At 42.7% G+C, this 12,615-nt stretch overlaps 1 protein-coding gene across 1 annotated transcript in view; it reads right to left on the bottom strand.

Annotated features, from left to right (window-relative positions):
- Positions 1-12,615, bottom strand: part of SPNS2 (sphingolipid transporter 2) — a 105,670-nt gene that overhangs the window by 21,863 nt on the left and 71,192 nt on the right. Inside the window, exons 6-9 of the mRNA XM_026050210.1 lie at positions 12,338-12,480; positions 11,230-11,382; positions 9,604-9,793; positions 4,050-4,115 (exon numbers count right to left, since the gene is read on the bottom strand). Coding sequence (XP_025905995.1) covers positions 4,050-4,115; positions 9,604-9,793; positions 11,230-11,382; positions 12,338-12,480 — 552 coding nt within the window. The remainder of the gene's footprint in view (positions 1-4,049; positions 4,116-9,603; positions 9,794-11,229; positions 11,383-12,337; positions 12,481-12,615) is intronic.

Genomic DNA, 12,615 nt, shown 5'->3' with positions numbered 1-12,615 from the left:
AATAACTTTGTGTGCATATCTATATTATGTATACATTTAGTCTTTCAAGTAGCAAAATGAATTCCAACTGTTTTCATTCTGCCTAGCTGAAGAACTTATTGACGGCTGAAACAAGTCTGCCATATACTTTATGGTGCCAAATAACTTCCTAAGTTTAGGCTGGAATTCTAGTGGCCAAAATACATGCAGCAGACAAACGGACATGAGATTTTTCCCTCCTCCTCCTCCTCCAAAAGGATGCTGGAGAGAAAAAAAAAAAAAAACTTAAAACAAGATCACCAAAAAACCCACTCCACCCTTTATTCCTGCTTAACAAGTATTTTATTGTGATGGGACGGAAGCAGTTGGCAGCAAACATTAGCTGCCATTCTAGGAAGACAGCAGTAAATTACAGCCCTAAACAGGCCTTTTGATACTAAAATAGACCTAAATTCAAACCATACATGGTCTGGTTTGAGCATCCCACAGAAAGTGGAGGTGGGTGGGAGCCCAGGGGCTGGTTCAGGCACATCTCTGGCTCCAGGTTGAGGCTGGGCAAGGAGGCTGACCAAGCAGCTCTGGCAAACCTCACCTCTTTAAATAGAGGTTTGGAAAGGCCATGGTTTACTACTGACATCCCCTTCCTGCAGTGAAACCACCAGGATTAGCTGTCCTGAAAAAGAAAAGTGAAGTTAACCAGAAAGGCAAGGAAGAGGCCACACACTGAAGAGGTAAGTCCTGATGTTTGTGTGCCTGATGGAAATCTGTGCTCAAAACAATTTCACTATTTGATAGTCTCAATCTTTGAGACACCGCATGAGGATTTCATTTCCAGCACCAAAAGCAAATAAAAACCCTTCTGGCCATTGTCAGGGTTTGGGAATAGCCAAGGTGTCCCTGTTGCAGGGACAGCAGAGTGGCCCAGAGACCCTTCACTAAAGTTGAGGGCTCACAGGGAGACACTGTCCAAAGGAATAATTTACAATGAAATAGAGGCAGGCTGGGCTGGTTCCTGAGTGACAGGGGCAACCTCTGGAAATGCTATTTCTTCACTGGTAAAAACAGGACAGTGTTTTATACTGTAATAATCATTGTCTTAATCCACAGGGAAGGCAATCTGAATAAAAGCATGCAGTGCCCCACGCCTGGAGCACAGCCCTGCACCAGGCAGTCTATGCTGCTTTTACGCCTATAGACAGACTTTGACTCCATAACAAAACATTAAGGCTCATCTCTGATGTGGCAGCTCATGACCTTTTAAAAAGAACTAACTTCATAAAAGGAGGGGGAAATATATGGAGCATTTTGCATGAGCATCATGGGGCTCTGCATGCACTGGAGGACGGCTTTTTGCAGCAAAGATCTAAAAAGATTGTGATCTGAAAAGCTGTAGCCCTATAAATTACCTCCTGGTTCCTACACGAAAACGCCATCAAGCCTCTATCCATCATCCATGTTTTTGAGATGGGCTATGGAAGCAAAAACCAACTATTAAGACCAGGTTCTACAAAGGCCCAAGCACTCCAAGAGGAAAGCACTCGGCGTGTCTCAGTGTTGCACACTCACCTGCTGCACTGCAGCTCATTCATTATTGCTGTTACGAGGCAGTTTTAATGCTACTTTGGGGTTCGGGTAATTTTGAGGCCAATTTGCAAAGATGGTCGATAAAATCTGTTTCATAATTAGCATGCACCATAAGAATCAGCCGCCCCCTTCCCTGAGCACTATGTGAGCATGTGCCTGGGAGGAGATCTGGAGACTTGTGCTCAGGAGAATAAGGCCTGTTTTGTACAAATTTGCATTTGGAACAACTATAAGCGTTTAAAGGCTCAGGCAGCGTGGTGCATTCTGCAGTGCTGACAGTTTATCAGATCCAGCCCTCACCACCTTTTACTGCAGCCAATTTGAGGGGCTGGATACAGACTGCTACACCAGCATGAGCACAAGAGCAAAGGCAATGTGAAAAGCTAGCATTTAATTATGAAGATAAGTACACATCCTTGCTTTGTGAGGGAACTTAAACCTGCAAAACCTCTCAAGTGCCTTACTGGGCTCTTAAGCAGGCAGGAGATTTGCAAATCTTGGGAGAGCTGCGACAAAATCACTGCAGTCTCCCAAAGCCTCACTTCTGGCATGAGCCTCCTCTCCCTGAAATCCATGGGAGCCAAGTCCAGCCTACTCTGCAAGCCTTTTATCCACAAAAATGACATAGTATTTATGTACATCACGAAGGCGTTGTTAGGCTTACGTTAATAATGCTTTTAAACTCTTCACCAGCCTCAGGCAAGAACCAACATGCATCTGATTACACAAAATAAATAGCAATCAGTAGAAATTAATTTGCCCTACGTTTCAAGTGCATCTGGCTAAAGCCTTTCCACACCTTTCCCTGGCTAGGGCTTCCTATAAAGCTCTCCATCAAATGCAGTTCTAACCCCAGCTCTCACCCATTGTCTGATAAACATCCTCTCAAGCCCCTCGAGTAACAGAAACGCGCTGCAGACCATCTGCTTGCAGGCTTGCATCCATCCAAGTGCACGGTTACATTTATTTGTGTAACGCTTTTCCAGGCCTCCTCATCCTGACAATGCACTGAGTCAGTTCATGTATCTATACGGACAAAGTGAACAGCTCAAGAGTTGGCATCAATTAATAGTTCCAATTTTTAACATTTCTGTACGCTCCTTATGTTTTCTCTCATTTGTCTGGTTTAGGAAAATTTATCTTAGAAATTATTTCCAATGATTTTTAGGGAATACTTTTGCACTAGAGCAGCATAAACTGCCGAGGCATCTGTGCAAAATGCAATGCAGTATATGATGCCAGCCACGTAAGACAGATCCTCAAGCCACTCTGGAATCTAGACAAAGTGTACATGACTGTACATGTGTGTCAGTGTTCAGGTACAACTGAATGGGCGGCCACAACAGCCCTGAACGTGGCACAAGCCACAACCCCCCTGTTAAGCACATAGCTAAGCACGGACAGTCCATCAGGTAAGGTGATGCTGGCAACTGCTGTAGTACCTTATGAATACAACCTTTAACTTAGGTCTTGCTGAAAAGAAACAGAAGTTAAGCTTGAAATTCTCTGCTGAATGAATATATCAACACCAAAGCCTTCGTATCTAGAAATACCGAGCTCGACTGTTTGCTTATTGACATTTGCCTAAACAATGAACACAAGTCAAGGGAACTTTCTATGGATGCCAGCCTGGATATATTTTTAGCTCAGTCAACAACCTGCCAAAAACCCTCAAGCAAGTCCCGTAATGGCTACGTGCCCTAATTTCTTTTTCATACAATAAGCAACAAGTAACCTCCCTCTCAATGGGACTTCAAGACACGACAGATGGGAAAGGCTCTGTAATCCTCACCTAGAAAACATGCAGCATTTATAACAAACATCCAGACTATTTCACAGGAAAAAAATAGCCACTGAGGTCAGCTTTCTGATTGGAAAGACTTAAAAAAGCTTTCTGGTGGACAGAGAATGTAAAATGAAGGACATGAGATGAAAAATCCCTGACAGTTTCCTCTCGGAATAGGTGGACATAGTCCAGGATTTCTTTATACTTTCTTTTCCTCTCCCCTCTCCCAGAGGTGGTTTTCTATTGTGCAGGTGTTGAATGCTTGGCTGGCTGGAGCTAAGCCAAAGAGAGACGGAGACGGCTGAGGAGGGAGGAGGGGAAGGATTTCCTACTAAAGAACCAAGCCAATAGGGATTATTGATAACAAAATCCAATAATGTGCTGACTATACAGAAAAACTGCCTGGATTCTTTGTATGTAGAGTTTTGCACAAATACTTAGAATTTGGGGAATCTACTTGACAGCGTTTTTTTCTGAATACTTCCTCTCCTTGTTGCTCAGTGCAACGTAAGAGATTTCTTCTTTTTTTTTTTTTTCTCTTCATCTCATTCTCCTTTTCAGCAATTAAAAAAAATGAAAAATAGAACATGCTGAAACGGGGACTAGGCATAGGAAGAAATGAGAATTATAGGTGCATCTTGAAGCCGACAAGCTGCTCTGGCTCCCAAAAGACAGAGATGCTCTTTCAATGTGTACTCACCATTAGTATGTCTGCTGTGATAGCCCAGTTTGAAAACAGAAGAGTTTCTCCGATGAAAATGCAAATCTGTTGTAAGAAAATGCACAAAAAGGAGAAGATTTATTCACTTGACATTCAAAGGAAAAATAACCCGTCGCAAATTTTCCTTTGTTGCTTATTTGTATCAAACATACTCAAAGGATTCTTCTGCACGCAGTACACTCCCCGTCGTGGTTTATCCTAAACACAGGAATCTATAGATTATTATCTGAAGCCTGAGGGGCTTGGCCTACAACTTCGTTAGTGCGAATCGCTTATGATCTACAGAACAGCTAAATAAAAGGCTGACACCTTTGGTGCCAGCTGACAAACCAACAAGAAGAGAAACCCTTGGGATTCCACCCTTAAACAATCACTTTCGGAAAGATGGTTAGAAAGGGCAGAAAGGCCACAGTTAGAAAGAAAATATTACTCCTGGAATCCCTCTTGGTGGACAGAGACTATCAGCAATGGAGACTGGGACTCAGGTAACTGAAGATTCCCCTTTTAATTAACCTACGCTCTTTTGTATGTTCAGCTTTTGTTATGTTGAACAAGGCACAATTCATTAATGGAAAAGGCCACACACAAATCCATGGTAATCTTGGCTTTGAGGAAAAACCCAGAGGGAGAAAATCTTTGCTTTTCTAGTGAGTTTTGACAGGCTCTGATGGTCACAGCCCCTGGTCCAGACGCTGTTGCTGGCAGTCAGAGGTGGGAGAAGTTGGTGGTTACGGGTCTGCCGTGACTAAGACATTTGTCTTGCACTCACTTCTGGCTGAAGCTGCCCAAACCCCTCAGACCATCATGTCACAGCCACAGTTCGCCTTATTTAGCCCTGTCTTACGCACTGACGTACAGAAAGCTTCCTCTATTTGTTCCTAAAATTATCTCTGTTTCCCACACACTCCCCTTCCCTAATTCCTCTCTTCTTGTGGCTGGCTCTGCTTCCTCTGTGGTGGCGGCTGAGCCAGTTATTACAGCCCAGCTGCGGAGCAAGGAGACCTCCTCTTGCCATTTGCCACTAGCCACTGCTCTCAACTTGGCTCTCACGGAAAATGACAACTGCCAAGCCAAGAAACCCAGATCCAAGGAATGCAAAGGTTCTGCAAGAAGTTGAAATCATGGTCATGTAAGCAAGCCCCAGGTGGGCTCTCATGGCTACACTGAAATTCTCCTATCGTAGCTTTGGAGCCACTGTTGCTGGCCAGATTCAAGAGAACTTGGAAAGATGCAATCACACTGCTGAATGCAGCCTTGACACGCTCTGTCTTTTCATTAATTATTATGAACAAGCAACTGCTTGCCTTAAGGTTATATAAACTATATACAAGCACACACACACACTTATATATATATATGAATTATTACATACAGAAAGTAAACCTGACCACTCCTGCAGGCATTCAGCATAATCCTTATGAACCACTAAAAAGCTACAGCTATCAGTGCACATCAGTTTGGAATTGCTGGATGTGCATTTCACCCAATAGAGTTTCAGGAAACTCATGTTTCATATGTGGATAGCAGTAAAAGAGAAGCAGATACAGAAGGAAGATCAAAGATCAGGACAAAAAGATAGTGATATTAAAAAAAAAAAGGTTAAGATTTAGAAAAACGAGCTCTCCTAATGCAAAGGGCATATGAGGATATGTGACATTTCTGATGGAGAGAGATGCTCTGGGGATGCGTACTTTAAACAGGGCAGCTGCCAGGGTAGAGCAACAGCTCCCAAAATGGTCACAGCTTTGGATTCCTCCCGTATGTTCAGAATTGTCATTCATTCTGAGATTTCAGGTGCAGAGACACACTCGTCTTCCTCTGGCTGCAGCTCCATTGTATATACTGCAACTCACCTCGTGAATTTAGTGACCAGCTGCTCCCCTCGGATGAGCTCACTGAAACTGTTTACCCATCCAGTCTTTCCTGGAGCTGCTTATATAATCAGAGCTAGCAAATTCTGATCCCACTAATGATAAATGAAGCAGTTTTTGGAGGATTCACACCAGCAGATCTTCCAGCTGATCTAAGCAGGTTATAAACCATAGCAGATTATAAATTGTGGCAGACAAACTGCTTCCACAGCTGCTTGCAAAGTGCGTATCTGCCTGTATCTTCCTTGTTTGAAGTCCTCTGTGACATGGGGCAAGGCTCCCACGTGTGCTCTTGCAACTGAAGCAAGTCCTGCTCCATCTTGGTGCTGGGCAATATTGATGCTCCAAAAGCAGGTAAGCAAACAAAACAAAAAGTTCCCTCAAGCTGACACTGAGAAGCTGCAAAAGCTCCATGGCAAGGATTTAGCCAGGGATTTAGAGCTGCTGTTTCTTAAAGACCATAAAATGTCTTTGAGGAATTGAAATAAACGCTTAAACTGAGGTACAACATGAACTTGGAACGAGCTCAAAAGAAGCACAAAGCATCTTTCTTGAGGTTCTTGGTGTTCAAACGAAATGTTCAGTCTGAAATCTGGGGACGAAACATTTGAGCAGGGTGATGCATTGCTGCCATACAGCTAATGGGTTTCAAGAGACAAATTTGACTGTCTCTTGAATATTTCAGGAAAACTGGTACCTAAAGATGGGTAAATTATTATTCTAGGGAGCTGGACAAAAGTACACATGCTGAAAAAAAATAGGCAGAGTAAGAACTGGCTGGACTATACAGGAAAGCAAGATAGTAAAGGGCAGAAATGCAAGTGTCTGGGCAGCTAAAAGATACTGAATCCCGTTTCATTCCACCTTTCCCACTAGTTCTGCTACAACAAATAATATGATGGATCAGTGTGAGGAGATTAGATGCAAAGATGACAACTCTACCTGCTCAAAGAGGAGTGGCTGCTGCAGAAGAGGAAGAGCTGCTGCCCTCAGAGGTCAAAACCACCCACAAGACAGGACTGAGCAGGGGAACAAAAGTGCACGAGAGTTCAGGGATAGAAGAGGGCAGACAGTTGACAGTCTGCAAGCGACAAGGTGACCACACTGAAGAATAGGGAGGTCTTTTCCAGGAAATCAAAACTCCGAGATGCTAAATAAAACAAGGGCTCCTCTGATTCTTCTGAGGTGCTGAACACTTCACTTACTTATTACGACTCCAAGCTGAAACTGAAACTGGATTGCTAACAGAGCAGCAAGGGAGCTGTTATCTGCCTGCCATCAGAGCCCAGGTGACCATATGCTTGACATCTAACTCCAAGTTTAGGCCTCTAAGTGGATGGAAGGGATGATTTTAAGATTCTGAGCCAACAAGTCTGTGGACAGTCACAGCACAGAAGGTCTGGAAATTTCACCACCATGGGAGATGGAGCAGAACATTGCTCTTGACTTTGACAGCCACACGGAGCTCACAGCTGCTGCTGGCCTTCTCTGCTGCAGGACATGGTTGTCAAGGAAGTTATCAAAGATTAGAAAATCCACTCCAAAAGGCTACTGCATTATTTCCAGGAGAAGCTATATTATGGATTTTGAGGTAAGGTCTACGTCAAAATAGGCTAATTTTTGAGGCTAATTCATCATGTTGTCCATCAGATTGAAGTTTTCTGACTCTGAGTCAGAAAATATACATTCCTTTTTGGTCCGGTGATATTTAAAACAGACAGTCATAAGAAACTCCTGCAGCCTTGCAAAACAGGTCTCCTGGTGAAGCAAAGGGAGTTAAACAGGCTGGAAACCTGTAGGATCGCAATAGCTTGAGAACAAGAGCCCACGCGTTTGAACCTTGCCTCGAAAAGCCAGTTCAGCCAACACACAGCACCAGCTCCAACCGAAGACGAGTGTCTCAGTGGGGTCAGCACCTGTGACACTAAATAGTGACACTGAAAGTCACTGTTTTCACCCATATGAATTTGTAGCGTGTGGCTTGGACACAGATCTTCCAGCCTGAGGTCATTTACAAGCGTTTGTGATCTAGACACCACCCTGATCCTCCAAGGGTGACAAACACTCATTTTTCAGAGACAAAACTAAGTTAAATAACTTGCCCACTGTCAGAAGCAGAATCTATAAAGAAAGTTCAGATGTCCAATTCCCCAATTGCCTAATTAGGCTCTTTTATCCATTCCGCATGCAAGTTTCCAAAAGCGGACAAAAAAAAAAACAGATTTAAGGCTATGGAGAGACTGTGTTACCTGCAACAAATGCGTGCATCAGCAAGAGAATGGCATCAGCAAATATATTTATATTCTTCACACATTCTCCATATGTAGATATAACTTCCTTTGTAAATCATTGACTCTATATTAGATTTACTGCTCACGCATCATAAAATAAATTGCTTTCCAAGACTGGTTAAATAATACCATCTATATTTATATATTCACACAATGAAGAACGGTCAGATGAAAACATTGCAGTTTAAAAGCCACTGTCTTAAGGTTTCTTAAAAAAAAAAAAAAAAAAAAAAGCCCTAACAGAAGGTAAAAATGAGATCAATGACTACCTTTTGTCCCACATTTTCTGAAAACACCATTTCCATCTTAGAAAGGGAGGACTTTCTGCATAAAGATATTAATCGCCACGAATGAACATCTGTCATCAGGTCTGAGAGAGGAGATAGTCTGGCCAGCAAGGAGTTGGAGGGAGGGGGCACTTCTTGTCATTCAGAACAGGCAAGGTTCATGCTTTGCCAACCACCAATACCCTCTTCCAGGGTGTCTGAGATGGTCATTTTTCAGCTGAGCACTGAGCCAGAGGTTAGTGCTAAGCCATGCTGTGAGCCAGATGACCAGAGTTGCCTTCTGACACCTTCTAAATAGCTATAGAAGATGTACTTTGCAATTACTACTTACTCATATATTTTTCAGTATGTCACCACTAATTCATCCGACTGAGAAGTTAATTGCATGACTGATTTACTAAACATCCCTTTGGTGGCTTCACTGCATATTATCACAAGTTTTCTTCTCCTCTGTGATCTGGGAGCATCTGATGGGTTTTATATATAATTATGATTATAAATACTCTGGGAGGAGCCTTCTTTTCAGTCTGTATTTGTTCAGCAGTAGGTACTGTGGCTTCCTGGGTTATGACTAGGACTTCCAGGTACTGTGTCAATATAGATAGCAACAAATTGAAATTACATGGTAGTCACTGTTGGTCTGCAGCAAGCTACCTAGCAATGGAAATTAATGGTAATTACAGGTAGCCAAAAGCATGCCCACAGATAAATTGTATTGTAACTATAATTTGGTGCTGCTGCTCTTATAATACTCTTATTGTAAGGGAGGCTATGTTCCTGTACCAAAACATTAGGCAGGAGCAACAGCGCACTGGATAGTCACAAAAGGAACCGCAGGCTTCCGTGAATGAGCCATCCCCAAGTCTAAATTCAGATGACATTTCAGGAGGATGGATAAACACCAAGATATTTTCCCTCTAGGCACTTGCAGGTAGTGCCAAAGAACAACATAAAGGACATTCAGAATGGGAAAAGCAAGACCAGCATCTCAGGCTTCCTGCAAGGGATGAGGCACAGAATCTCCTAAAGAGACAGGTGAAGAGAACGAGAATGGCTTATGCCAATGATTATATTTTATACTTACATAGGCTCCCACAATGCTGCTCTTGGCAGCAACGAAGATCAGACAGATGAAGATGGCTGATCCGAGCATGCCAACAGCACAGACAAGAGGATCGGCTCGCTGGGTTTTTAATCGACACCATTTGGTTGCCCCGGCTCCTGTGATTACACCCAGGAAGCCAGTGAAGCATGTGATCGCTCCGAAGATCAAGCTATTAAAATAAAATATTAAGAGTGGATTATTTTTTACAATTTTTATTAGGGTATATTAGCTGGTGGAAATCTGCACGTTTGCAAGCTTAAAGCCTCCTGCTGAACACGTGTGTATTTCAGCATCCTTCCCCTGAATTTAAAAACATTGCAGATGAAATTTGGTTTTTAATAAAGGCTTCAGCCTACATCCAAAGTGATGCAAAGGGCTCTGGCTGCTGCTTTGTGCGGAGTTGAGCTTCCTGTAATTTGCATTGTACAACTAATTACGTACAAACCAAACGAAGTAATAGCCTGTGTGTTGATCGTGGAAGGAAAACCACAGACAGAATAGGCACTAGGAGACTCAAGAGTGGAAACCTAAAAATATCTAAATGTCACTGATTTTCAGCATAGTTTGACTTCCTATCTCCTTTCAGAAAAGGCTGGTTGTATTCTTTTGCTGTTATATTACATATTTGAAATGTGCTTACTTAAAGAGACGGTAGCTCTCAGGATTCTCTGTATTATATGTGCTGGACTTGGATTATAGAGTCTTTGGCAACTGCATTAAGGTATTTTCAGGCTGGCTGAATATATAGGTGTCGCCAAGGAGTGGAAAACTTCCCTTTGTAAACAGCAGATGGGCAGTCTGACTGCAGCTTTATTTTCTGCTAACTGCATTTTTGCAGCACAGTGCTAGGTTGCCCGCTGGGCTCCCTAGTCAGGGGTACTTGAAAGCACTAAATAGTTTACTAGCGATGGGATTGTGTCAGCTAGAGCATAAAGGTTTTCCTAATGTTATTTTTCTGTCAGAAGTTAAAAAGCAAAAGAACTGGCAAAAGGTGTTTTTTTAAATATATTTCATTCACTTTTAGAAATGCTTTTATTTTTAGGATTTTATGTGTTGTGCCATCATGGTAAAGCACAAAACAATGAATTATTTTGCAGTGTGTGTGTGCTGCAAGCTAGGTTATATAACTGGGACTGAGAATACAAACTACCATGTAATATCAAGCAGTCCAGACCAAAGTGTCCCACATCTTTGCACCATTCTTTAGCAAAACCCATCACACAGAGCAATACACAGAGGCTGCCCCAGCCTGCCAGCTGATTCTGCTGCTGTCACAGAAAACTGCGAGCCTTAAGAAACCTCTTTCTCAGCTCTGCAAATGCCTTCCGAAGCTAAGACTTTAAAATCTCTTTTCCGACTATGTACTAGAGTCTGAGAATTAAGCCAGAGTCGAGGTCATCTTTTTTTTTCCCTTGGTTCAACTTTTTGCAATGAAGAAAAGAAGAGAAAGAAATCCTAGTTTATAATCCCAGCATTTCCTATCATTGTTGCAAAGACCTAGAGGAAATTACAGATATTCTAATAACTTGACTCTGTGGGACCTGCATGTTTCCTCTGGTAAATACTCTCCCTGCACACTTTGAAGCAGTGGAGTCCAAACCTCACCTATCTTTGGTGCCACAGGGCTGAGAGCTGCAGGTCTCTGCTGTTTTCTGCACCACCTGTGCTCTGTGAAGGTAGAGTGGGATCCACATGCCGAGTGCCCCTGTGGCAAAGGACACAGCTGAGGTGGCCAGTGAGGAGAAAACGTAGCTGCGGCTGTGGAGAGACAAGAGGCAAATCCCAGGGAAGTTTTAGTGCAAAAACCTGAAAGAGCAGGAGTCACAGTAGAGGAATTGGTGCTTCAGCAAAAAACCACAGCATTCTTCCACCCTACCCACCTCACTCTGCCAAGGGTGAAAGATAAAATGATGTACAAAGCAATGGAGAATAAGATCCAGGGAGTATTTCTCCATACATGATGCTGAATTGACCATAACCTGCTTAGCTCTTCAGCGGTGCTTTGCAAAGGAACTGGTTTTCGAGGGACCACTTCTGAATCAGTACTCAGTCACTGTGGCACGATGGGTGAATTGCCATCTGCTTACCTGGATTACCTTAAGTTGTCCCTTACTCCTCAGCTGTGGCACTGGGCCATTGCTTTGGATAAACTATCAAACTAAGTGGCACAGAAATATGTGCTAAAAACAAGCCAAGGACATTCCATACACATACATTCAGACACTGTCATATAAACATATACATAAATTTGCACATTGCATACATATACATTTGTGCATGCTTCTGTGTATTTCCTCCTCTAAAATTGTTCTGGTATTTAATTCTCTTTTAACCATCAGTAGAGTATCTCTTTCAAGGGAAAAAAAAGAGATTTAAAGCATCTGAACAAGAGTGGCACAATTTTTAACATAAGTAATAACAGAAATTTCTACACTTCAAAAGCCTTGACTTATCTGAAGTATAAGCCAAACAAAGCAGAGTCTTACATCTGAATCTTGGAAGGGTTAATCCAAGAGCTGGACTCCTTCTTTGTCATTATAGCCAATACCTACTGACAACATAACTATTATTTTCTTTCCTAGTTCCACAAATGAAGCTTCCTGCAACTCCTTGCACATTGCCATGGGCTATTCTCACAGTATTAAGAGGCACAGGCCATTTCAAGCTCAAATTAAGCTTTAGAGGCGAAGTGTGTTTGAGCAGGTGTTCTTACTTTCTAATCAGTGCCTTCATGTCTCTCAGCCACGAGGTCCGAGCTTTCAAATGTCCCCCGAGTTGTTCAACGTTTCCTCTTTTAGCAGCAGGTACGAATATCAAGATGAGTGTCCCTGTTATCATACCCAGTAGTGGAGATACCTGCAAGAAAGGAACAGGGGATTAGCACAGGAAGCCAGCACTGTTTGCTTTGCCTTGTCAGTGAGGAGCAGATTACATGGGTTTTGTTTCAGCGAGTCAACTCTTTACAACTAGCCAGAATCGGTGTCCATGCTC

Source organism: Nothoprocta perdicaria, unplaced genomic scaffold (genome assembly GCF_003342845.1).
Source record: "Nothoprocta perdicaria isolate Ctin4 unplaced genomic scaffold, notPer1 scaffold_66, whole genome shotgun sequence".
NCBI lineage: Eukaryota > Metazoa > Chordata > Aves > Tinamiformes > Tinamidae > Nothoprocta > Nothoprocta perdicaria.
This window is presented reverse-complemented; position numbering and strand designations above follow the sequence as displayed.